Genomic DNA, 26,914 nt, shown 5'->3' with positions numbered 1-26,914 from the left:
CTCCTCCAACAACACGGTTTAAACTCCAATGGTTACGACTGAAGGTGTTTCCTCAATCCCCCCCTTTTATTTTACCCCCTTTCTTTTTTATGTATACTTAAGCTATTTGTTCCCGAAACAAGAACTTAGACTCAAGCTTTTTAAGCATTTAAAACAAAAACAGTTACCATACCAAAGCACAGCATACAGTGTAAGTTTCAGCTGTAATTTCTCAGCTTTTCCTTTATATAGAGCTATATTAAGGTGGACTGAGCAGAACTCTTCCAGTCTCCTCCACTGCCGGCACAGGGTCACGGAGAAGGGACGCGGATGCGGAACAGTCCTTGCTGAAGCTGCAGTCGGAAGAGTTTGCAGTTTGCGATCCGCAAAGCTGCGCAGCCGGTACGGCGCAGGTCCGAGGGGAAGAGAGGCTTAGTGCGCTGCCAGGTCCCCGTGCTTCTCTTAAATTCTCTAACATAGTCATAATTTGTGCCTGAATTCATACATAAAACAAAAGAGATTATGAGAATAGCTAAAGCATGCTGCAGCTCTCCCTGTGTTTAACCTCTTCAAGGCAGCCACACAGCAGCACGCAGAGAAACACAAATCCATTTCTGGATAAAAGGTTGAAATCTTTGTCCAAAACCCCTCCCATGATGCTTCTTACCCACCTAAACCCACCACATTTGGAGCTTTGCTCTTTCACGTATTTTGTGGAAAGCCCTGCTGCAATCTCATACGTGCACAGATGGCCATGAAAGCATACAGCCTTCCAAATGTGTTTTTACAGCATCTGGCCAGATGCTGAAGGCTGAGTATTGAGTATGCTCATTAGCACACATTTATTCAGCTGGGACTTACAGCCAGGAGCCTCTATCCCATCCATATGAACGACTGGAGGATGGTCCCAAAATTCATCACCACCTGCTTAACACTGCAAGGATGGGAGAAACACCCTCAGGCACTAACGTTTTTACTTCTCTTCAGACAAATGCAGTGACATACTCTCAGTCTTATCTCTTCTGATCTTCAAACTGCTAAGCAGCCAAATGCTTGTAGCACTGAGTGGTTCTGAAGAGCTCCAATGCACAAAACCAGCCTGTGCATATCTGTATGTCCAGCACAGTTCCCCTAAACTCAACAGTAATGGAATAAAGAGTAGCCCCTGCATTTTCTTCTAAAAATCTCTGGTCCTACCACTGGTACCTATTTAAAAGTGTGGAAGAAGACAAGCAACAGGAAGTTATTAGTGCTAACTCTGACCTGTATCAAGATCTCCAATCACATAAATACTGGCTCCAATGGGTACAGCTCCATACACAAAGGAAGAACTAGTTGGGATACATAGGTTCTGGTCATTGAGATAAATCCACCTGTAAAAAAGAATAACAAAAGAAATGAGAATGCATTTAAAAGAATTCCAGGTTCTCTGCCATCTGTAAATCAAAAGCAGAGTGTACAAGTTAATGTGTTACATAAAAACTGCCGGAATAATTGTCTAGTTCAGGACAGCCTTGGCTTTTCCTAACCAGGACAAGCAATTGGTACTGCTGTTTGGGAAGCTTGGGAGACTATACTGAAGTTACTTCCTTTCAGAATTGCTGCACTCATCTGTGTAATGTATCTGGAATAAATTCTTCTTGCAGCCACCCACTGTGACCTTCTGGAAGAGACCAGGCATCCAAGAGAGCCTCTTCCACAACAGCTGCACCAGTCAATTTTCCCTACAGGGAAAATTTTAGGCAGCTTTGTCTTAAAATCAGTGGAGTCATAAAAGCACATAAGCTTAATAGTCTGCACTAGGAGAAATAAGTTGCCTTACATGATCCTACTTTGGTAGGGGGGTTGGACTCAATGATCTCTGGAGGTCCCTTCCACCCTCTAACATTCTGTGCTACTGCTGACCTTTGAAAATTCTGCATCTTTTTAACTCATGATTCAAAGTAAGCCTCTCTTCAGGCACTGAAGGAGAGGCTGCTACATATCATTATCTTGGAGAGGGAGATCAATTTTTAAAGGCCAAGTGAAAGGATTAGCTGTCCATTATTTTGTCTGTGCCACAAGCTGAAGGACTAAGACTCTGCAGAAAGCAAGGGAATAGTTTGTAGCTGCCACAGAGGATGAGAGATGAACTAAGAACAGAAAAGGAGAAGTCCTCCACACTGATTCCGAAACAGAGCAACACATCTTCCACCATATTTCATTAGCTTCCTGTCCTTACTGTGGGAAAAGGGCAGAGTCAGTGGTTCTGCTGCCTTTAGCACCAAGTTACCTACACTTACAAAAACTCAGTAAGTGGGAGAGAAATGCAGGAGGAAGACTGCAGTTCCTTTTTTCTCCTCACCTCTTTTGTTTGTTCTTGTTCTGTTTTAATTTGTGTGTATGTGTTAGTTGTGGGTTGGTTGTTTTTTAAATAGTAAATATAGGACTATGTTGAAGAAGTGGAAAACAAAAACTAGATGAGTTTAGTCTAGCTACTGATCACATTTGAGCTTACAAAACACGTGAACTTCAGTGGTTTGTCTGCACTAGATAGTCAAGGCTTCAGGGTTTAAATAAAAACCAGCAGTGTGGGACCCAAATATTTTCCTACTGCACATCAAGGAAGGACAATATTAAAAGTATCTGTAGCTGCTTGTGAAAATTTGTTCCCAACCTTTCTCAACCTTCATACTCTGAAAAACAGACACAACTTTTCAGGAACGCTTACAGCAGCTTTAGCAGTTAAAACTAGGAAGGAACAAAGACAGGAAGGGCAAGGGGTCACGTTTCATCAGAATTTGACTAAGCTCCAGCTTAATGTGGGTTGTGCCTGCTGTTTGAACAGTATGGAAAAAACACCATGACCAAAAATTCACAATCTTCAGGAATTTGAAAACACTCCTTGGAACATAACTCTTGCGTACTTCCCCGAGACGGCTCCGCTCACAGCGAACGCGAGAGCAGGCGGGGGGAAGGCATGGACCTTCGTAACCACAGACAGCAGTGACTGCTCTGAAACTCCAATATGCTTCCACTCAAGAGAAGAGGAAGGAATCCTGTGTTGTATGCCCCCTTCAGGTACTGGAAGGCTGCTATTAGGTCTCCCTAGAGTCCTCTCTTCTCCAGGCTGAACAACCCTAGTTCCCTCAGCCTGTCCTCATAGGCGAGTGTTCCAGCCCCCTGACCAGTTTTGTAGCCCTACTTGATTCATTTCATTACTTGTTTACACAGTCTAGTTTAACAGGAGTCTCACTGTTTATTTTGGTGCCAGTGTGAAGATCTCAGCAGCGCCCTAGTCTATAGAGGAGTCCGTGTCATGGCTAAGAATAACAATTCTGAAAGACTGTAGAAAACAGTTTTGAAAGACTCTGCACTGTGAGTTATTCTGCAGCAAGTTACTGTAAAGTAAGCAATATTCAGCAAGATAAGCTTCAGTCCTTTGATCCAATTCAAGAATTATGCTGGTTTATATGAATTAATGTGTTTGTACACTGATATAAGTACATACTTAGACTTACACACTAAGTAAAACCAGGCCCTCATGGACACTGGATGCTTAGGACAATGCCAGATCCTGTATTCTCAGGTGTAAGAGGCGAGGCAGGGGTGAGAATGTGTGCAGATCACACACAAGTGCCTTGCTGCACACCACTGGAAACCAACAATGGCTGATGGCTGAACTCACAGTACAAAAAATCCTTTCCAGTCAAAAAGGAAAAAGAACACGACGGAGTTCTGCGCTTACTTAAGAACAGCTGGGAGAGTCTGCAGCTCATTAAGAAGTATGCAATACCAACATGTAGCTGTTAAAAAGACACTGGATTTTGGGCTGAGACTGCTGGAATTTACACACTGTGCTTTTGACCCACTACTGCTAAATGATCTTGCTAACATATTCCTCCATTCCACAAATCTATCTTAAGCCACCACTTCTGGATTTCTGTCACTAAACCACACGTCCCTGTCAATGTGCTTCAGCTCTGACAGGTTCAGTGTCATTCCTTCACTGTAACTACAAAAAGATCATGCACTGTGGAGTCTGAAGGTACTTAGAATAGAACAGAACAGAAGAATTAACCAGGCTGGAAAAGACCTTTGAGATCATTGAATCCAACCCATCATCCAACACCATCTAATCAACTAAACCATGGCACCAAGTACCTCATCCAGTCTCTTCCTAAACACCTCCAGTGATGGTATCACAGTATCACCAAGGTTGGAAGAGACCGCAAAGATCGAGTCCAACCTGTCACCACAGACCTCATGACTAGACCATGGCACCAAGTGCCACGTCCAGTCCCCTCTTGACCACATCCAGGGTTGGTGACTCCACCACCTCCCTGGGCAGCCCATTCCAATGATGAACGACTCTCTCCGTGAAGAACTTTCTCCTCACCTTGAGCCTAAACTTCCCCTGGTGCAGCTTGAGACTGTGTCCTCTTGTTCCTTCACACTGACTATATCCTTCACATTGACTCTTTGGAACTGCTGGTTTGAAGGGGGCTAATCACCTTTGTTTCAATTATTTGTTTCAGAAACTATTTCTGAGGAAAGAAATGCACTTTTCAATGATACATTAATCACCCTGTAGCCACTGCATAAGGTTTAAGATGAATCAGTCTGTAGATATCACACTATATTGCCCACCTGTGGTAAAATCTACAGCAGCATTTATGCTCTGCTGTGTATCATTACTCAAGAGCAGAGCACACAATACTCACTGCAAGGGGAATTGCTTAACTAATCAAACACACACACTGCTATTCAGCATAACATTTTCACAGACTTAAGTATAGTTTAGCTTTCATTCTTCACTTAAAGTGATTTAGACTTGGTTTCTGCTATTTCTGAATCAGCACAAGAAATAATACCCTCACGTTTACCAGAGAGTCAATTTTTGCCTTCATTTGGTATTAATTTGATATCTGTGAAACACCATGAAAGTGAAATTATGGTAGTTTTCCAGATTCAATCTTACTTCAAAGAAAAGTGTCAGACAACAAAGTATTTTTCACCCCCTCTCCATATTTGGCTAACTGCATTTGGAAGGGAAGTCCCTCTGTGGCAGTTTTGTCCCTTTTCCACACAGGTACAGCCTTTGAGGTGTCTCAGTCACTGCCACAGTCATTCTGAAAGGCATCCATCCCACACACCACTCCAGGGCTGTCCAACACCAGGGAAACCGTGAGCCCCAACAAGCTGGGCCATGACCTCACGCAGTCACACTGCGCCCTCTTCTGGCCACAGCATGCCTTCTGCCTCCCGGGGCTGGGTGCAGAGAGCACCAACCTCAGCCAGCAGCACTTGCTGCAGAAGTGGCCGCTGCCCTGTCTCTCTGTTTCCAAAGTAAAGCACAAAATCTATGAGCCACCTGCAGCATGAGCACCGATTTATGCAGAGATCCATTGCTAAGCTTAATTCTGCACACAGGGGCAGAGCAGAAAGGCAAATTCTGAACATCTCAGCAGCCCTCAACGCATGCCTCCCCTGGCAGCCCAGCCCAGGTTACTTGCTGCTGCCTCACCTTCCCCTGTGCCATGCACGCACAACATACAGAGTGCTACAACACGACCTGAAGCAGCTGGGGTTTTGTTATAATTTTACTTGAATTCTGTAACTAACACCTCTGAGATGCCACCAAGCAAAGACACAAAGCCACACACTGGGAATACTGCCAAGCAGGTGCCTGTGCTGCAGTCAGCAGGTGGCACCAAGGACTCACCTGCAGCACCCAGGCTGGAGCCTCCAAGCTTTTTCAAACCCTGCTTCATTACAGCTCAACCTGTATCAACCAGCGAAACAGGTTTACGGTCACTGGTGTGGAATCATGAGCTATTACACACCACCCTTTGAAGAACAGAATCAGCCTAGAAATATTTCAGGCAAATCAACTAAAACTAGATGGCAAGTAGGAAACAGGGGAGCACTTCTTTCCACAATTCTTTCCCTTTCAAAGGCCTATTGCCAAAAAGCTGATCAGCTTTTAGCATTTCCCAACACCAGCACGGGACTTAAAAACCCTAGAGAGCACCAGCAGCAATAGCCTTTCTTATCTGTCTGCTTCCTATGACCACTTTAAAGAATGTTTTTTCCTCCAGCTTCATTTGATTATGGCTAATTTAGACAGCACTTTGAACAACACAGAAGACCTCTTCATACAGAAATTAAAGTCTCTTTATATCCAGGTCTTGCAAGAAAATTAGATCATGAACTTCCACCTACTATTCTATTTTTGCATGCTTTTATACAGGTCACAGTCTTCCTCTTGTAATCCAGACAGATTCAGCTCCTCCACTGTCAACAAGCTTTGAAACATCTGACCACAAAGTCTTTCTTTTTTTTTTTTTTTCCAATTTAGTTTATAAAACAAGAGAGTATTTCAATTTGTAGTTATATGCACGGTAAAAAACCGACCCACCAAAGCCAACAACCGGTAAGCAAAACACTGGAGGAACCAAAACTTGTCAGTTATGACCAGAGGGCAAGGTGACTAGACACAAAATTCTAAGGTAGTATTTTGAATAGTTACTACATGTAGTAAGGTGGATTCCAACATCAGAGCCAAGAGATAACAAATGAAGTCATCAGGAGCAGATTCAAAACAAACAAAAGGAGATTAGCCACACAGAGCTTGTCAAGGTGTGGATTGTATAGCAGCCACAGTGACTTCCCTATCATAAAAGCCTACAGGGGTTCAAAAAGCAATTCGCTAGAAATGCTTGGAACAAAAATGCAGGAAATTTCTTAACTCTGTCTTAGGAATTCCCTGCAAATCCCTGGAGATAGGAGTGGATCATGGAGAAGCATCCCTGTGCATACTGTCCTCCACAAGCACTCGCAAGCAGCCTAGGGCATGAGTAGGAGTGGGGGACAGCAGTACTCTGCCTGTGGGGAAACTGCAGGATGCATGGGAAGACCCAGGCAAACCACCTGTGTGATCAAGGTGTTGCTCCTGTTCAGGGGCACCCAAGACTGGACTTTAGGCTTGGTGTCTTAATGGAATCTGACATGTCACTTGTCAGCAAACAGACCTTTGGAAACAGCCCTACTGGATCATAAAAGATCAAATGAGCAACAGAGATGTACAGCACAGATCTGCTGCGCTTTGAAGTGCTGGAACAAGTGGCAGGGAACGGAGAGGGAGTGTGTAAGGCACACCTTTTCTGTTTACAGCTACAGATAGTTACCTTTTAAACTCATCATGATAAAATTCAGATTTGCACGTCACCATCTCGCTGGCTTGACTGTCATCCCGACTCCTCACCCCACCAAATACATAAAGCTCAGAGGCAACTCCACAGGCCACTGCCCCAAATCTGAGAATCCAAAGAAGAAACAAAAACAAAACCAAAAAGAAAGCAACAAATGAAAACCATTTCATAAAGCATTTTGAACTCTCCTTCTTCTTACACATTTTGTTTCTCAGTGCACACACATCCCCCGCCTATGCTCAACCAGATGAGATGAGTCATGAACACGAACTGTAAGCATTTAATTCAGACTATGTGAAAGAGCAAAACAATAAAGTATGTCTCTCTGGTCAAAATCTGATGTTCCAATTGAACTGCAATTTCTGGTTTTCATTTTGCAGCAGGGCAGTATTAATTGTAACATCGAGTGTGTTTCTACAAAATTCATAGTTCTTGCTTGGATGGTTATCTTTGCTCGGCCAGGTTAACTTCAGGCCCTCATGATTTAGAAAGACAAGGCCAAGTTCATAGGGCCTCTGACAGCCATCTTCAGAGAAGGACAAAATGCTAACAAAGATTGTAAGCAGCCATTTAGCTCCTCCCTTCCATTTTCACTCACCTTCTCTCTTTCAGAGGACAGATTGCTGTCCACTGCTGAGTCCTTGGGTCATAACACTCAACAGACTCAAAAAGTTTTCCATAGGAGCCTCCTCCCATTGCATAGATTTTCTTCTTCATAGCTGCATAGCAGCCAATCTTGGGGAAAAAGGAAAAGTACATCTAAAATTACACACGAGTGCAGAGTATCAAGACCTCAATAACTACACACACACACATGGATGTATTTGGGCTCTCTGGACCCATGGCAAACAATGCTGTGCATAACAGGTCCCAGCCACAGTTTTGTTTTGGCACATAAAGAAAGAAGCCAAGAAGCTGCTCTCCCTGATTTAACTTTGAGAATATATATACACACACACATACATAAATATGTGGCATTAACTATTTAGCAGTAAGTAATGTGCTAACACATGAGATAGTTCTTACCTTTCTAACCATGGTCAAGTCTGGCTGCTTGGTCCAGGTCCGGCTATAAATATCATAGCTCTCCATAGAGATGAGCTCCCTTTCACCATCCTCACCTCCCAGAATGTACAGAATTCCATCAATCTCTACCACACCAAAGTTGTGTCGTGCCTAAAGGAATATCAACAAAGTCACCACTAAAACATAACTGTAAATAAACCAATACAATCTTTATTTTCAGCACATCTGTCTGCAAGGTGCTATTGGTATCGTGCCTGAGTTTTGTTTTGTTTTAGAATAAGATTGGTAATTTAGTCAAACTAAACAAAACAAAGGGTATTAAAAAAAAAGGCAGTAAAAGCCAAAGAGACCATACAGAAATCTAAGAACAAAGCTTGGCCATATTTCATTTTGCAGAGTAGTCTCCATGATGAAGATGCTGCTTTCAGATCTCCACAGCAGCTAAACTCAGCCTAATTACCTGCAAAAAGGCAGCTCTTCTGTTTTGTGTGTAGGAGCACAGCTACCCTCAGCCTCACAGGAAATGGGAAACATAATGTATCATCAAGTCTTACTCACAGCAAGCAGGAAAATTAATGCACCATAACTAGAAAAAGGGCCAAAGCTGCAGGCCTTTGGCAACCAGAGACTGTAACGAGGAACATCCTGTGGCAATCAACATTTTTTTCATACACAGCCTGTGCTGATTTAAGAAGCCAAGAACACAGGTGTACTAATGGATGTATGTTTACTACTAACAAACTGTTACTTTTTGATGGAATGCAAATATGAGGAAGGAAGGATTAACTCAAACCAAAGCTAAGTATGTCTGTATCATCCAAGCTGTGTGTGCTGGCCAGGCATGTCCAACTTTTCTGCACAGTCCAATCCCTTTGCTCATTTACAAAGGAAATATTAATTATACTATAGGACTGATTTATTATGAAATCCCTGAAATTCTGTAGCTCATCTCTACAGCTAGCTTTTCCCTGTCTAGTTTGTCTAGATCCAGCAGTCAGTATCAGACCACAAGTGCAACAACAGCATGTAAAGAGAAGTCAGTCTGGCACAATTTACATGCGCAAGATGCAAATGACTGGAAGTCCAGAAGAAAAGTAACATTTTGCCACAGTGAATAATTAAAGCCCATCAGATAGTGATCTTGCCTCATTCATTGGTGGTAAGGAACTCCATGAATTGGTATCTGGATCATATTTCTCTCCAGAGTTTAGTGTTCCCTTGTTTTCATCTTGACCACCAAGCACAAATAAAAATCCTTCTGTAAAACAAAAAGGTAACATGATCTTACAAAGAGGATTCACACCTCTATGCTGAGCAAGACAACGTGACTGGTGAGCTGTATCCTGGAGCCTGCTAACAGATTCAGACCAGCCACGGGTCAAACTCTGAGCTGGAGAAGTATAAAGCACGTTCTTGTATCTGGAATCAGGTCTACCCCTGCAAATACTCTTCCACATATTCAGTGATGCAGCAACCAGAATTTACTTAAAACACGAAATGCTCCTGGAGAGACAGATGTAGCAGATTCCCACAAAAAGTTGCAGGAATAGTGACTTTAAGACACTCAGATGACAGGGATTTCCACAGAATCAAGTAATGTTTGGGGCAGACAAAGGGGAAGCAAGAGATAACCCCAGTGCAGTCAATCTCAAAGGAAAAAAACAAACTAAATATTATTATAAGCTGTATCTCTGATTTTGAGGCACTGGTTAAGTTTTTGTAATAGTGGCTTTACAAATACAAAGTTCCCCTTTACCTGCTGACAATACTCCATGATTGATCCTTGGAATACTCATAGGAGCAAGTTCAATCCAGAGCTGTCTATTGGGATCATAAAGAGGACACATACACCGCATCACTGAGGTTGGTTTCCGTGATCTGAACACAGGGTGGGGAAGGAACAAACAAAAACAGAAAGACAAGACAGAGTTTTACGAGTTCACTGTTAACAACCTGTGTCCAAAGCTTCCTTCTTCATGTTTTCATATATATTCATAAAGCCTGCTATTTCCCTGGTCAGGAGAAGACCCCCAAACCAAACGTGCGTGGATTGAGCTGTGCACAGACCGGAGCCGATAAAAAGCAGGTGCACTCCGTTTGTGCTGTGTGTGCCTGGAGCATTTTGTTAAGAAGGAACAACTGGCAGGGAGTATTAGTAATGTTTGAGTAAAGCAATCCACAAACTGATTTGATAAATGTTATCTGAGTATTTTATTCACTTCTATAGAGAGGAAGCATCTAAGTGTTAAACTGGGACACCCCCCCACCTCTGCTGCAGGGAGTACTCAAAAAATGAGAAAGATTATTGTGTGCAACAGGAATTTTCCCCTGGATTTTAGATGCACCACTAATGGTCTTTTTTTTTTAATTACAGCTACTACAAACAGAAGAGGGTTTTTTATTATTATTTTTATGACTAATTACAGATGATTTTCAGATCATTAGAAAACTGTTTCTCTAATGTTCTGAGCTTGTTTTGAGCAAAGATTGAAAAAAAAAGAAAGGCAAACCAACCAGCCAACACTTACTGGACAAACAACATGTCCTACCCTCAATCCACTACAAGTCAAAATTGTCACAGAATAACTAGCTATTGCTGAATCACTCACACAGGTATTTCAGGTGTGTCTGACCAACTCAAAAACAAACTCAAATGACAGAGTAACAAGCCCACTGGGTGCACACATTCTCTCCACGCTGTGCTTTCAGGCATGCCATGAACGCTTCAGGACCTGTGTTTTTACCAGCCGCGATCACCTGTGATGTCACTTCGTACTTACACTCGTTCTTCTCCACCAACAGTCACTATACACTCGGAGTAGCCCCGGGGCTTGAAGGAGGCCAGCATTGCCTCTCCCTGCTGGGGTGGTGTCAGGGGAATATTGTTGCATTCCTTGACAATCTCCCGTACCAGCGGTTCGCTCATCATCTGCTCACGTAAATACCCGGCGTCTAAGCCTGACACCCACACTGCCGACATGACATCCTTCATGTGAACCTACAGAGAGAGAAACGCCAGCAAATCTCCCAAACTGACACAACAGCTCTAGGGCACGTGTACATACAGATGCTCCCATATTTATCAAAGACATAAAAAGAGCATTGTTGATATTGGGCTGCTGTAACAAAATCTACAGCACAATGTTCCTGAGCAAATGCAACAAGTCTTCAAAGTTTCACTAGAGATGCTAATTGTTTTCAACAAGACTAGATCATGAAATGCCAAAAAGGTACATTGTTTCCTTAATGCCTATTAAATAACCAAGAGAGCAGATGAGCTAAGGGAGAGTAGGTTCAGACTGGATCTTAGGAAGTTCTTCAGTACCAGGGTGGTGAGACTCTGGAACAGGTCGCCCAGGGATGCTGTGGATGCCTCCTCACTGAGGGTGTTTAAGGCCTTGAGCAGATGAGTCTAGTTGATGGGCATCCCTGCCATGGCAGGAGGTTGGAGTAGATGATCTCTAAGGTCCCTTCCAACCTAAGCCATTCTAGGATTCTATGATATATCAACATAGCTTTCACCCTTTCACTGCAATCCAGCTGCCTGCATTTCAGGCAAAATTCAACTAATTCTGTGAAATGAAGATCACCCCTGAAAGAAATGTACCTATCTTAAGCTCCCACCTATCAGAATAAACACTGCTTTGGATCCCACTGAAGACAGAAACATGTGGATGTCCTGACCTTTCTCGATTCCGGATCATGAGAAATCCACCTAATCACCGCTTCAAAGACGTATCTTTCGTTTCCCACATTGAGCTTTTCCATCGACAGCACTTCTTTCAGTTTTTGAGGAGTCAGTTCCAAGAATTCCTCTGTGCTGCTGACATCTCGAAAGTGAGTTTCCAGATACTCTGAGGCAAGGTAGTGAACATGATGCAAACAATAGTGCAGTGCAAAGTCCCGAATACCAATACAGTTCTCAGCAGCTATGCAACCTTCTAAAAACTCACAGCAGAGAGTTTTTAAGTCTGTTAGCAGCAGGAGATCAGCTGCCTGTACCACATCTTGGATAGTTTCTTCATTTAGCCTGATCTGCAAGAATTAATTTAGAAGTTATGGCTACTATCACTCATTCGTTTCATGACATGTCTGCGTTCATTACACTCTCAGTAGCTGAAAAATGGAGCATCAATGCCAGTCTAAAAGGTACCAAGCAATAATATGAATACTACATGTTTATAAATTAGCACAGGGATGGAAAGGCATCTGCTTGACAGGTGTCAAGCAGAATTTTGCATCTGAGGTAACCATAAAATTGCTCATCTCATCAGGGAATCTAAACCAAATTTTGCTGTGATAAATAACGTTTTCAAAATGCATGTTCAGAAGAGAACTGCAAGCCTCTTCTTTTACTGCTGAAAGTAAAAATCATTCAGCAATCTCAGTCTGATTCACAGAGACTTTTAATTCCTGCTAAGGCTACCCACACAAAGACCTGAAGGGGCATGCTGTCAGCAACAAGCTGGGAAGGTGGGCATGAGGCTGGGTAAGGAGGGATGCCTGCTATACCGTAATGTCCAGGGATGGGTTCTCACTCTCTATTGCTATCAAACCAGTTCCCTTTTACAGCTCTCCAAGCCTGCATGTTTTAAAGCAGGTTACTGAAGCTAGCCACAAATGTTAACAGAAGCCTTTGACATTGGCTCTTTTGAGTCCTCCCCCACAGCATGAGAAGAGCAGAGCCTACTGACTCTGCTTCGCATGCACAGCCCCAGCGTGACACATCGCTTTGCAGACATTTTATCATAAAGCTTTAAACCCTGACAGGTTTATCTTTCAGGTCAGCAGCGTCAAAACTCAGATTATTTGCCAAGCACATCAATTTCCATCTAGGTTTGGTGGTTTGTTTTTTTTCAATACCATACCTGCCCACTGAAGATGTAATCTAGGATCTCTTTCATGATATCGACAGATATCCCTTCAAGTTCAATCTTGTATGTTGAGCCATCATCCTTTGGAGGATTATAATTCAGTTTTGTTCTAAAAGAGGAGAAAAGAAGAGAGAAAAAACAAAAAACTCACCACCTGGACATTTCTTGCTCTCATTTCTTTGAAGAAACAAATAGTAGCTGTGGGTCACTTCAGCTATAACAGAGATGTTAAAACCTTACAGTATGATATGGAAATTGTCTCTGGAATTAGAATGAAAAAGGATGTGTGTATGGTTGCTAATATCATTCATCACATTTCCAAACTGAACAAATACCTTAGTCTTGCAAACTACCCTTGGCATCAAAGAGCCAAAGTGATTTTTTTCCCCAGCTCACTCATCACAAGCTTACAAAAACTTCAATCAAAGCTTCAAACAGAACAGCAGCTCTGCTGACAGATGAAACACGTGAATTTGCTCTGATAAAGGTGGCAAATAAATCCAAAACAAAAGAAAAAAAAACAACACTGTAACAAGAAAAAAATAATTACAGTGAGCAGATGTGATCTGAATATACACTGGCAGCACAAATATTTGGACTGCATTACCATTTTGTGTAGTTTATGATGTTATCAGCCTAACGCTATGCCTGGCTGTGTGCTCACAGCTGAAGGAAACAGCTCATGTGTTGCTCAGTCAAGCTTTAAATATTCATCTGCATCAGTGGACGCTTCACTCATGAGCAGTTCCTTTAAAAATACCAGGAACAGTTTGCTATGCCTTTGAACAGAATGGAGAGGGACTGGGGGGGGAAAGATGAGGAGATAATAATAATAGTAATTATTCAGCAGACAGCTTTGCTTTCCCTAATCTGTTAGCTCTTTTTCCAGGAAAGACACCTCTTAAGTGTTCAAAAGGCAGCAGTGTCCTCCTGTCTAGTGAGAACAGCCATGAAAGCCAATAAAAGATCAGTTTGAACAGTCTTCCCCCCACTTTTTAGGTGGCAAAGAATGCATTACACAAAGGCCAGAAAATGTGTGTCACCACCTCTATGTATATATAGAGATCTACATCACAGCACATTAAAATGAAAGTCTTAGTAACATTTTTATATTCTAGTATATTCTTAGAATTCATGTCCTAACGTGAAAAGCTGTGGCTTTGCAAAGCTGGAAGTGTCCAGTTTCTCAGACTCATCTGCTAGCCACACTCATCTTAAGTAAATACATAAATAGGACTTGGCTAAGGGCAGATTCTGCTTCACTCGCCTCAGAATACGTTAGCTTCTCACAAAACAAGATGTAACTTGCATCAAATCCAATCCTAGTCTGTAAGGAGCTATTTTTAAGTGGGAATAAAGATGGTAATTTTAGCCCTGAAGTTAATAGTATTTGTGGCCTTGTTTTCCTTTTACTTCCCTGTGCTGTCAGAGAGCAGAACACCCTGGGAGATAACACCGCCTTGATGTGTATAAGGTCTGAAGCCAAGCTGCTTCACCCTCTGTGTGTGTGTGCACACAAGTTATTATACAAATAATAACAATATAAGATGTATTAGGAAATTGTTTCTTTCCCAACAGTTGGAAGGAGATGAGAAAACCAAAGCCCAGAGTCCTCAACTCGGTACCAATGCGTGTGCCGCAACAGCAGGCCTTGATTTGCAACCTGCCAGCTGGAAACTCCTACCCCAACATATAGCTCAACTCCTGCCACCCCTGCCCATTTGCAATGCTTATTTTTCATGTCTACAAGCTCCAGATGAATGAAAGCACATACACACAGAGAGCAGCACGTGTTCTCTGCTCTAACACAGTGCCAATGCTTCTTTACCGCCATACAAACTACCTCAAATTTTCATTATGCTGCTACATTCAAGTTGGAGGATTCTTGGTTTGTAATGAAAGCTGTACTTTGTTTTGTGGAATGAAACTGTGTTTTAAATTAACATAAAATGTTTTGAGGCTTGTAGTCTGGCTTCCTTCAACAGAAAAGAGACAGTACCTGGATCTCAGAGCTGTGAGTAGCTGGTATGGTCAAACACACAGCACACAGAGCCTAGGCAGGTCAACACATTGCATGGCTTAAAACAGATGTAAGGCACATAATAAACATGTTGCATGCCAGCACTAATGGGGAGATTTAGGGGAAGAACTAGAGCTATTTATCACTAACTTTCATCTTAGCATCACCTGTACACACCCAAGCTAAATCACCTCATTGCATGGACTTTACACTGGCTCCTCCTGGTAACAAGTGTTGTTCAGAGGGTTTGGGTCTTATCAAGCTAGATGCTCTAATTACTGGCACGCTCTAATTTCAGGCATCAGCAGTTTTTAACCTGAAAGGAAAGAAACCAGCCACTGAAGCAAGCCCAAAACACAAATTTGAAGCAGAAAAATAACCTTGATAACAAATCAATTGATTTCAAAGGTAGAGATGCCTGCATGTAGGCGGACATTTGCCTTATGCAATTGCATCCCAGTTCACACTAAGCTTTGCTCCTACCACCTGTCCTGAGAAGTAGCAATTATCCACCTGTCACAGAAATTTAATTCATTCGTTAATAAACTACTAAATTATTTATTTTGGTACCAAGATTTCTGAGCTATAACAGGAGAAACACTCCCAAATGGCAGCTGGAGGTACTCCCTGTCACTCACATCAAGTATCACAGGACAGCTATTGGCTGTTGGGAAGAAAGGAGGAAAAGAGCTATCCAAGGACATGTTAGAAACAGTTTTGGGGATGGAAATTTTAAGACAGAAAACTGTGAGTGTAATGTGGAAAGAAAGCTGAAGGAGGAGAAAGAAGTAGGAGGTATGTAAGTGGAGAGCAAGGAGCCGTGCCTCCTCTTGCATCACCCAGAATCAGCTGTCACCTGCACCCACACCTCGCTGGCAAACCCAGCTCCGGGCATCCTTGTCACAACACATGCAACAAACCAAGGAAGTTTCAAAACACATTAGTTCCCAGCTCAGGAAGAGTGGACATCACATATGAAACACCTAACCCTGCTCTGTCATTTTACAAAACAAGGTTCCAGCTATATTTAAGCACAGGGTCTGCAGTCCATCAGTACTGAAGGAAGGAGGATGCTTGCTTTCCACCATGCTCCTCCTGATTTAGTGATTTAGTCAGCCTGTGATTTGTGTGGCAACAGCAATCCAAGGTGCAGAGATTTTCCCAGCTGCAGCACAACTCCTCCTAGCACATGCATGTGAGAGCTTCCTACTCCCAAAACCATTTCTAATTACTTTAAAAGCACTCTAAGCTGCCAAACCACAGCAGAAAAGGCTGCCTCAGTCTTCCTTAATTCAGATGAAAGACCAGAACTTCAAGATCTAGAAGGAAATAAAACTCCCCCAGCCAACCAGAAAAGCCATTAGCTGGGAGCGGAGCACAGCTGAGGCACACAGAGAGCTGGGGGAAACAAAACAAAGCAACTTCGTCCTATTTTCTTAAGTAATTTGACTCTATTATGCCTTAAAACAATCTTTTCCATTTTTCTTTAATTAAGAATATCATCACTGTTAAGTTGAAATTACTCTCAGTAACACAAATAGCGCTCCATACATGCGTAACATCTACTACAACCTCTTCTGCCTGGTCAGGAAAACTGCTTGGCACAAACTACACCTTGAGTAAGCAGCATAAGGACAATTGGGTTGATGTTGTGTTTTGGTGTTGTGTGCCTGTGTGACAAATTTAGAATCTGCTCTTCCACATCACTTAAGGAAAACAATCCTAATGAGTCATCTCAGATGACACTACACCAGGCAGAATGAGGGGGGAAAAATTCCAGTACCTCTTCTGTGTGTGTAAACAACAACATAAGCAAGGTAAATCATGAAAACAGGGGCTTAAGAACCAGTGTTGAAACTGCTAGGGGTTACAGTTCACATCTCATGGCATACAGCAGATTTAAATAATTAAACTAAACACAAAGAAACCCAACCCAATCCAATGGCTAAATCTAGGACTGTCCACAGGTCTTGTTAAAACTAAAAGGCATCTTCCAACTTACCTCTCATTTTAAGAGGAAGACAAAGCAAAACAGTCACACTTCCAACCTTAGAGCCAAGCCCCTGCAAGCTCACTGCAGTGGGACAGTCAAGATACATGAGAAACACACTGAGAAAGGGTCCATGTGTTTGAAAACTTTTCTTACCATTTACAGTTGATAGTTTACAGGCAGGGGAATAATAATTGTTAAAAACCCAACCAAACAAGACAACAAACAACATGAATCAAACCAAGGAATTCAGCCACTGCCTTCCCAAGTCAGACATCACTCTGTGGGGAGAGTTTGATCTTCAAAACCTCTGCCTTATTTGTAAACTGTTTTGAAAAGATAACTGATGTGTTTCTACAACAGTGGCATTAAGTTAAGCAGAGAACAACAGCGTACCTCTTGGAATGCTTCAATCCTCAGAGTGCTGGTGTATTGGTACCCCAACAGGTAACAAAAACATCTGTCTGCAAAGATTGTGCCTTTGTACAGGAGAATGATGGAGACCACATTCACCTCAAGCAGGCTTATGGTCTGTACAGTGAACAACAATTGAAAAATCTGGGGAACAAAAGACAGACATTTGGGGTTTGATGCAACCCAAAACTTTTACCTGCTCTCTCATGTCATCGCACTGCAAGCAGCACAGCTTGCTGACCTACTTACACAGCTGTAGCAGAGTGTGAGGGACCAAACTGCAAGAGACAAGAGGGAAACACTTCATCTTCTTGAAAGGAGCTGTCTTTCCAAATGAATGATTTTGCTCCAGATTAAACATAAGGGCTAGTCTACACAAGCTCAGCCAATACTGCCACACTAGCAAACCTTGGTGTTAGAGTAGCAAAGCTGTCCTGACAAACTGAAGAGTAATAAAACTGAGTTTTGATGATATATCCTTTAGCCACACCACTCTTTTGGCTTTTTCCATACAGCAGCATTAGCATTTTAAAATGGAGTTATACCTCCAACAAATGTTCCCAGCAAAGACATGCACCAAACCTAAAACATGCTCACAAGGATGACTCAGTCCCATAAACGACAATGAAGTGCTTGGAGATTTTGCATCAGCAAAGAGAAAACATTAAAGCTCTGCTTTCAATGCAAACATTAGGTCAATTTCATCTCCTCCTGAGCCACTCTTCCTATGAAGCTTTGAGTCTTTCAAGTACAAGCTTTCCATGTTAAATCTAAGTTCTACTTCAGACTGACCATTTTAGTGGGGGCTTTTTTTTCATCTGTCTACCTCTACTCCTGCAACATTTTCTCCCATGGTCTTTTTGCATGTAAAAAAAAAACCCTTAATAATCACATTATTAAACAGGTCAGACACAAGAACATGATGCAGCAGTTCACTCCACCCACTGCCATCCTCCAAAAAGATATTTTACAACCAAATCAGAAGGTTTTCTTTGAGGTCGCACCCTGGCCTTTAGCGCCACACATAAAAGCCAGTCCTCACCACACCCTGCAAAGGGTGCCAGCTCTCAGAGGATTTTGGCTATGCCTCTTGTGAGCTGAAGGTGCAGTTACAGATAATCATGAGAGGAGAGACACACAAGGCAAAGTAGTTCACCTAACAGCTCAGCACAAAATCCAGCAGAAGTTGCTTTGCTTGGGTTAAGTGAAACAAGCAGCGAGGAATAACTTTGTCATCTGTTGGAAAGCTGAAGGCAGGCAAAAACATAGAGCTTCTCCCCTCAGAAAGAGAACAAAGCAATTCCTTCAGCAGAAGCATTGGGGACACATACAGGGCTCATGGGCTCTGCTCAATTAAGTGCTTGTTTACCCTGAAAATCTGAAGTTACTCTGACTGCACTGAGCTCACCCAGAGCTAGATTGCAATCTGAATTGGAAATCTACCTTCAACCAGCACGTCTTGCCTAAACATGTGAGTTAGCCTTAAGTAGACAGAACACACACTTGACAAACACAGTCCCCAAGAACGGACCCATGGAGCTTCTCAGCCCCAGTTAAGTAACTGCCATTTCATTATTTTTGGTTGGTTTTGGAAAACAACCACCCAACTGTACCAGCTGAGCTTACAAACAAGGTGAGTGCAAGCATTGCAGCTGAGCTGGCTGCCAGGCACCCACAGCTCATTCCATGCACCTTGAATGCAGCATGAAGTGGAGCTCAGCCTCATCTCTGAGTGCAGGCAAGGAGACCTGATTCAGCAGTCAGCTGTCCAGCTCTTCTCAAATGAAGCCTGCCTTCCTGTATTAGAAAAACCTGCCACTGGATTTAGAAAGGTGATTTGGGGGTTTTCATCTTTTTTTTTCTTTTTAAAAGGTGGTGGTGGTGGAAATCTAATTCCTGGAACCCTCATCAAAACATCTTCTAAAGTAACTAAATATGTAACATAGTTGTGCCATTTTTGTGCTCCATATGACACTCAAGTTCACTTACTAAACAGACAATTGATGAGACTTCCAACCTACATCAGTTGAAAATTTAGCTGTCTACTAACCAGCAGTGCTACAGCAGTTTGGGACTAAAAGTAAAGGAAGACACTTTTGGAACACAGCTTTAAACCAAGAGATGAAGTGTGTCTTAGTTGAAAATACTTCCCTTTGCAAAGTAACTCTGCTTTTAAACTTGTTAAAAATGCATTGTACAGTGCCATACCCATTCTGTTACATTTGCCATTACATACATTTAAGAGATGCAGTGCTGTGTAGTGCGTCTCTGACACTCCAAACATCCCTGTGACTTAATAAAATTGTTGTTTATATAGTGCCAATGAGTCTACTGAGAACACTTGGTTTAATCAGGTTTTTACACCTCACTCATCCTTACAGCTCATGGGGGAGTCAGAGAAATTGTCATCATTGCTGGTAAGTTGAATGGACAAAATGACAAGTGCGTGAGCAGTATCACGGGACAGCTGGAAGATGGGACAAGAGCTGTGGTGCTTTGGAATCCAGGGAGGCAGCAGAATCCTGGACATGCTGGGAGCTGGAAAATGGAGATCTGCAACACTATCACAGAAAGTGATGACACAGCCAAGGGGAAAAGGAACCAGGAGTGTGGATTTCACAAGCACAACAAGGAAGAGTCTGCAAATCAGAGTACTAACCGTGTCCATAAACAATAACAAGAGCCACACCAGGCAGCTTAGTTGTCGTTCAGCTGTAAACCAGTGTGCCTCAGGACATAAACCAGCCACTAACTACATGGTTTAAGAACATATTTTCCTGACAAGCAATGTTGGAGCTGTCCATAACAGTGATTTTTTTTTTTTTTAATTGCTTGGAAATCTTCAGCAGTGGCACAGATAGGAGAGACAAACACAAAACTGGGGACTCTCCTATGTGCAGGTAATGCTACACTCCAACTCAGTACGAGGACAGAGAGAAAGCTGTGCATGATACGTGACACAAGAAGTCTGAACAGAGAGTGAAGAGCCAGCTTCTTCAAAGCCCTCAGTTACTTCTCACATTTGTCAGTCCACACCAGGAAGAAGTTCCTCTTGTATCTGCTGCCAAGACCAGTGCAAACAAAACAGGTTCAAAGAAAAAGAACAACAAAACCTAAAACGCATGAGGTCTGGCCTCATCAAGCCCAGACCTTCCTCCAGACACAAACACCTTCAGAGCAGTCCTGTTACAGCCACGAAACTCACTGTAAAGTGTGCAAGAAAAAGTATTAATAAAAAAGGCACCTTCTAACAATAAAAAGTTTTGCCAAAGAAGGCAATTAATATGGGTGTCAAGGCAACCCAGAGAGCATAAATTATCCAGACATCCCAAGCAGCTCCATCCTGCCACACCTCCTTCCATTCCAACTGGCCTCTTGCATCAGGTCCATGGATGAACTGCATGTCTTCACATACAAAGAGAGGACAAGACACCTAATCTCAGGTTCTCCTGAGTAAACAAGGTGTCCTGGTTTCCAGCTCTCCCTTTGCCTGACACAGAGGTGCAGCCCAAACGTATTTTCTTACTATTTTGAGCTGGGTAAGAACCCTATTGCTTTCACCCTTCAGGCCATCTCTAGGGGCTTGCTGGAACAGGAAAATAATTAACAACTCCTCATTCAAGCCTGGTATAGTGATTTTTAAATCCCTTTCTAAATCATAAGCTTTTAATGTACTTTACCACTGTTGCCCCTCAACTGCTCATCCGAACAAGGCACACATGGAAGGCACTTCTGAGTTATGCCAGGTAGAGAGTTTCTGGAGCAGGCAACTATTTTGATTTATTGCTTCTCAAAGTTGGAGACTTTACAACTTGGTTACCACTAAAACATGACAACATGTTTTAGTGGTAAAAAAGAGACAACAAAACCCCCCAAAACCACCCAACTACACCTAATTTTAAAATCTGCTTTGAAAGTCTGGAAGGAAAATCTGGCTTCATTTGCTCCCAACTTCCTACTGCCAGGGCAGCCTCGAACATTCTCAGGAGACTGCCAGAAAAACTTCTCATAAGCAACCTCAAAGAAGACATGGGTCTTGAGCCCTCCTTGATCTCTTGTAGCCTAGTGACCAGAACACTGTCCTGCATGCCCCATTCAGAGGGAACAAGCCCTAGCACAAGCACAGCATGATTTGGTTAAACCAGAACTTGAGAACACTGGGTCCTGACAAATACCTCCCAGCTTCAGCACTGGTTTACGTTGGTGACTTCAGTACTCGTCACAAACAGAAAAAAAGTTTTAAAACACTATAAAATGTCTCTGTAAATGTCAATAAAACACAAACAGCTATCAGGAAATAAGCAGCACAAGCTGCTGGTATACATTGGCTTCCACCTTGCTTTGCTCTACAGTATTTTCAGTGCCCTGCAGAACAGATATCCCATCCCACTTTCCACACCAGCGCTTGGGGACGCTCACAGACACACTTACACAGGGACAATGTCTCAGCAGACCAGCCTCTCACAGTGTCACAACTCAAAGCGCTCCAAGTGCCAGCCCACAGGGGATAGGACAGGAGGTCTGTGATGGGGGCACATCCAGCACATCTCTATGGCAGTCTGTTTTGACATTGGCAGAGCAGACAGTTGTGTGGCTGTGAAATGGTCTTACAAAGCCTGCAGTGTTTTAGGAACGTCAGAAGGTTGAACAGCTCAAGTGAGAAGATGCAAATGCTGTCATGTTATCTCTGACCAAAATCCATTCACAAGAAGTATGGTTGTTTACAAGTTAATGGGATTTAATGTGAACTTAACCTTACATTTTTATTTTTCTTTAGCTATATTGTGCTGAGCTGGAAAAATGAAAATATGGTTACTGCTTCCTTACCAAGCTAGAAAAGCCTTGGGGAACAGCACAGAATACATCCATCCATCCATCTGTAACCTGCTCACACAGATGTGTGAAAACCAAAGGCAAAACTTGCCAAGGAAACAGAAATGCCTCGACTTAGTTTCTAACACAGCAGTACAATCCCTGTGTAACAACGTTTAAGTTCATCTAAGAATTCGAGCTTAAATACCTTCTTTGTTAAGGTAGTTCCCACATGCTCCCTGCCATACAGGCAAGCAGACAACAAGCCAGCTAAATATTAGGAGTTGCAAGTTTCAGCTGGCCAGGAACGACTCATGCCAGGCAGTGACAGATCTGTTGGGATGAGAACATCTGCTGCTACCACAGAGGATACCAGAAATACTTGGACCAATTCTATCCTATAAAAGGTTTGTGGATATATGCTACAACTCAGCCTAACTTACTTGTGCAAGCATGGCTTGTTCCAGTAAAAGCACTCTTATGCCACCATAATTTACACCAGGCTCACAAACTAAATGAACTAAACCAAGCCCAGGCATTAGAACAGTATCTACACCAGAGCAAAAAGTGCTAAAAAAGAAGTGCAGCCTCCTGGCTGATTTGTTACAGAGGAGAACATCAAGAGCTAACCAGGCTCAAATTTAGCTTCTCTGGGACACACAGCAACATCACTTTGAGCCAAGGCATGCTTTGTCCTATGGGAGTTTCTTCCTGAGGAATCCTCCTTTTCTCAGGCTCAGGAACATACCACAAGATGTAACAGATATGCAGGAAGTCTTCTGTGTTTTGTAAATGACAGGATTTGCTCCAGGGGCACACAGAGGGATTAGATAAACCTGTACATATAAGGCAGTTCTGTAGGAAATCACACAGCCATCCCAAACCTCTCTGCCCTCAGAACAAACGTGGCATTAGGCAGTTGAGGCAAGACCTCAGGAATCAAACTACCACAAAAATTAGAAGTCTTACTGATCCCACAGACTGAAAATTCCTTCATGAAACAAACACTTCTTTTTCTCCTGTACTTGCAGAAGCTAGCCTCCAGACGAGAAAGGCAGATGGGACCTGCAACACCAGTAACACTTCTGTGTGTTTCTGCATCCCCTTCACGCCTTCCAACCTCTCCCCACTGAGGCTGCCATTTTTGAGCAGCATGGATAATCTAGCTGCCAAATAACTGGAGGGAAGCCACATCACTATAATTTGCAAGTGTCCTACTCATACCTGCTAGCCAAACTGCTTCCATGCAAAACTAAGAAACAGGTAACGCTTCTCTCTGTGGCTGCACAAATCCTTCAGCACATACAGACTCTGCTCACACCCAACCACCCCCTCAGAAAGTCCATGCCTACTTATTTTCCTACTCACACCCTAAACTAAGCATTCATGCAAACCCTACACAGCTTCTGCACTCGCCCACCGACTTGCCCACAGCCACAATACGCAACGACACAGCCAGATACCAAAAAACACCACGCCAACTCACGCTTCCACTGCTTCACTCACAAGTTTCACACATCTACTCATTTTTCTTCCAAGTTTTACTCCTGAAGTTAGTTAATGGATTCTTCTGAGCTTTACCTTGGAAAAGCTCAGTGGTCAATGAGACTGACCCAAATCAATTGGCATTTGGAGAGTGTAACAGCCTCTGGTACCAGAGCATGCTTTGGAATCACCTACCCTTGAAAAACAGGGAAGTAAAATTCTTAAGTCTCCTGCAGTAAGTCTTTGTATAGAAATCTAACTCGATCCTTCTGTTTGAAAAGCCAACATCAGAACTAAACAGTGCTTGCACAGACTAGGTACAGCCTGGAGATGAATTTTATCTCCAAAAAGGGTCACTGAAACATTACTTTTGGCTGGAAACATAATGCTCCAACACTGGCAACCTACCTGACCAATTCTACCCAAAGTGAAGGACAGCTGGACTAAGAGATAGGTCCTGGAGTGACAAAACAAAAGAGATAGGCAGCAGGTAAAAAATTAGGCTCTGCAAAGGAAGATACTACAAAAACATTTCTTAATGTGCCATACAAGAACTAGGTACAGCTTTGGTTCTTTACATCTTGCAAGCCCATGGAGAAAAGATAAGCCTAAAAAACCCCCAACAAACAACAAAAAAGAAACAAACACCACACCAACAAACTTTATATTTATATATTAATGCACCTAACCTGCTTTCACACATAGCTAATGAGTTCCTTCATGGGATCTGAACCTGAGCAATTCTGAGTTTAAAAAAACCACAAGTCTAATGACTACAGGTTTGGCTGCTAATGTAGCTGTGTCTGGCACTCCGATCCTCACACATGCTTAACTCACATTTTCTCTGGACATTCTTGATAGAGTCAACACCTGGAGATGAAATGCTGCGAAAATGTATTTCTCCACAGAATAATTTACAGTATCTTTTATTTAAGCAGCCTTTTGCACAGTGGAAAGTAGTACATTTCCTGAGAACTCATCTTGCTGTTACAGTAGAACAGCAGTTTTTCCAGGAATATGACCTCTTTCCACCTAGAGCAACTCTTCTGAACCTTAATGGTCATGGTCATCTAAATATCATGACCAGCCATCTGAAAAGAACCCAGGCATTTTGAAGACTACTGGATCATCAGCTCAGTTCAGTTTCAGGTCTTTCATTTGTCTTTTGCCACAGTTTTCCAAAACTGCTTTTCAAGACAAGCAGTGAAAAAAATTAGTAGTAGTAGTAGTACACAGTGTGACAGTTTTAGTCATCCATGACTGTGACACACAGGTTCTGTGGCTCTTGATCTTCCTTCTCTGGGAATTTTACTTCATGTTATATCTCAGCTCTGTGAGTTCAAGCAGTGCAGGGAACTGTTTCTTTAAGTCTGTCATCTATCAACACCCATTTAAAAGTTAATCACCAACCTCACATTCTATTCAACTTAATTCTCATACTAGAATACATTGTTGTACTACAATGGTCACCCCAAAATATCATATTGCCTAAAAAGCAGACGATAATATGAGTTTGAAGCAGGTTGCACTTGTTTGGAGAGTATCAGGCTAAGGCAAAACGAATGTCTTTGTCACCTGCAAATGACAGGACTTAAACATGTTTTGGAAGCAACTGCTTATACTTTTTGTTTACCCTCTCCAACATGCAGATATGTGCGTAACAAATCTTATGGCGAGTATATTCACAGAATGCCAGGTTGGAAAGGAACCCCAGGATCATCTGGTCCAACCTTTCTAGGTGATATTGTAGTTCACAGAATCACTGAAGATATTCTTAACTTGATGTCACTGAACTCATCACTACTGAGTATGATGTGGAGAAGCTCAATGGCTGCAGCAGGACCTTCCACAGAGTGGGTTCCTCTGGAGACGCAGTCCAGGATAAACTCTTTGCCAGTCCACCTCAGAAACCATGACTGTGCTAAGACAGCCTGTCCTCCCCAGCACTCACTGTCAGGCTGCCTAGTTGTGACTGCACATGCTGCTGACACCCACTGCCAAGAGCAGGCAGCTCTCCTGGCATGGCCGGGCTGTGATACCTCTGGTAATTTCCGAGTTCTGTTCTTAGATACTGTGTGAGCACAGGGGAACAAGAGACGGGGAGACAAACCGATATTTTTTAATTTAAAAGCCGATGTACTTCAGGATCCATAACCACCACCTGGAGCTCTGTCTTGCTAAAAGACATTAAGGAGAAAAAGAAAAGGGGAAAAAAAAAAAAAAAGAAGCTCCTGAAGTGCTGACTCGGTGCAGCCGACGGACACAAAGCCCAGGATCAGCCAGGCAGCAGCAGGCTGTGCCGCAGCGACGCGCGGCTCCCAGAGCTCCGCACAGGGCAGGGGCACAGCCGCTGCCCGCGGGACGCGCCCTCGGCCCCGCAAGCCTCACAAGTTTGGGGTTTCCGGGTCTCTTGTTTACGCCCGGCACTCGGCAGCGCTTCAGCTGTTCGGGGAATGCTTCCTCGGCGGGTTAAGCAGCCTTTGAAACCTGGGGAACGCAGCGCTTTAACGCAGAGAGCGCGGCTGCTCCTCCGGACGGGCTCGGGGCGGTGGGGGCAGCGCTCAGCGGCTCCAGACGGACGGAGGGCGGGAAGGAGGGCAAGGGGGAGCCCGCCGGGCCGCGGCTTCCCTGAGGACGCTCAGGTAAACTCCGGAGCCAGCCCCGGGAGGGCAGGAGAGGCTCGCTTCGCCCCGGACCGACCCCCTCCACCGGTCTCCCCTGACTTTTTCGTCCTTACAAGCAGCCAAGCCCGGTCCTTATGTAATCGTAATGGCCCGCAGCGGCCGCCCCCGGCCGCCCCCCGCCGAGTGGCCGCCCGCTGGGGTTAGGGTGGCGGCTGTGGCCCGATCTCGGCCCCGGCGGCTTCCCTGCCAGGGTGCGGGCCGCGCCGCCGTCCCGACTGTACCTGATGTAGGGGCTAGCGGCCGCCAGGATGTTCTTCTGCACCGGGATCTCCTCCCCCTCCAGCACCAGGTGCGCGTCGCAGAAGCGGCTCTCCTCGCGGAAGGAGCTGAGCGCCCGCAGCAGCCGCGCCGGGTGCTGGGGGTCCGACACGGCGCTCGGTCCCGACATGCTGCCGGGTCGCGCCGAGCCGCGCCGGGCCGGCCGCCTCAATCACTGC

The 26,914-nt window shown here is 43.6% G+C and overlaps 1 protein-coding gene across 1 annotated transcript; it reads right to left on the bottom strand.

Moving 5' to 3' along the window:
* GAN (gigaxonin) lies at window positions 1–26,914 on the bottom strand. The gene is made up of 11 exons (XM_054169995.1): window positions 26,699–26,914; window positions 13,067–13,181; window positions 11,883–12,233; window positions 10,979–11,196; window positions 9,955–10,076; window positions 9,344–9,456; window positions 8,199–8,348; window positions 7,771–7,907; window positions 7,149–7,277; window positions 1,243–1,352; window positions 1–472 (listed from the first exon to the last, which is right to left on the bottom strand). Exons 1-11 carry the CDS (start codon window positions 26,863–26,865, stop codon window positions 291–293), a joined length of 1,794 nt encoding a protein of 597 aa, XP_054025970.1. The 5' UTR covers window positions 26,866–26,914; the 3' UTR covers window positions 1–290.

The sequence above is a fragment of the Dryobates pubescens genome, chromosome 19 (assembly GCF_014839835.1).
Source record: "Dryobates pubescens isolate bDryPub1 chromosome 19, bDryPub1.pri, whole genome shotgun sequence".
Taxonomy (NCBI): Eukaryota; Metazoa; Chordata; class Aves; order Piciformes; family Picidae; genus Dryobates; species Dryobates pubescens.
This window is presented reverse-complemented; position numbering and strand designations above follow the sequence as displayed.

Bases quoted from the DNA above. Each gene is read 5' to 3' on its own strand.
- GAN (XM_054169995.1), bottom strand. From the start codon at position 26,865: ATGTCGGGACCGAGCGCCGTGTCGGACCCCCAGCACCCGGCGCGGCTG. The intron at 10,077-10,978 runs GTAAGTACGAAG...CCCTGTGTTCAG, and splicing joins GTTGGTGGAGAAGAACGAGT to ATCACGGAAACCAACCTCAG. The intron at 1,353-7,148 runs GTAACTATCTGT...TCTTTTTTACAG, and splicing joins TATCATGATGAGTTTAAAAG to GTGGATTTATCTCAATGACC.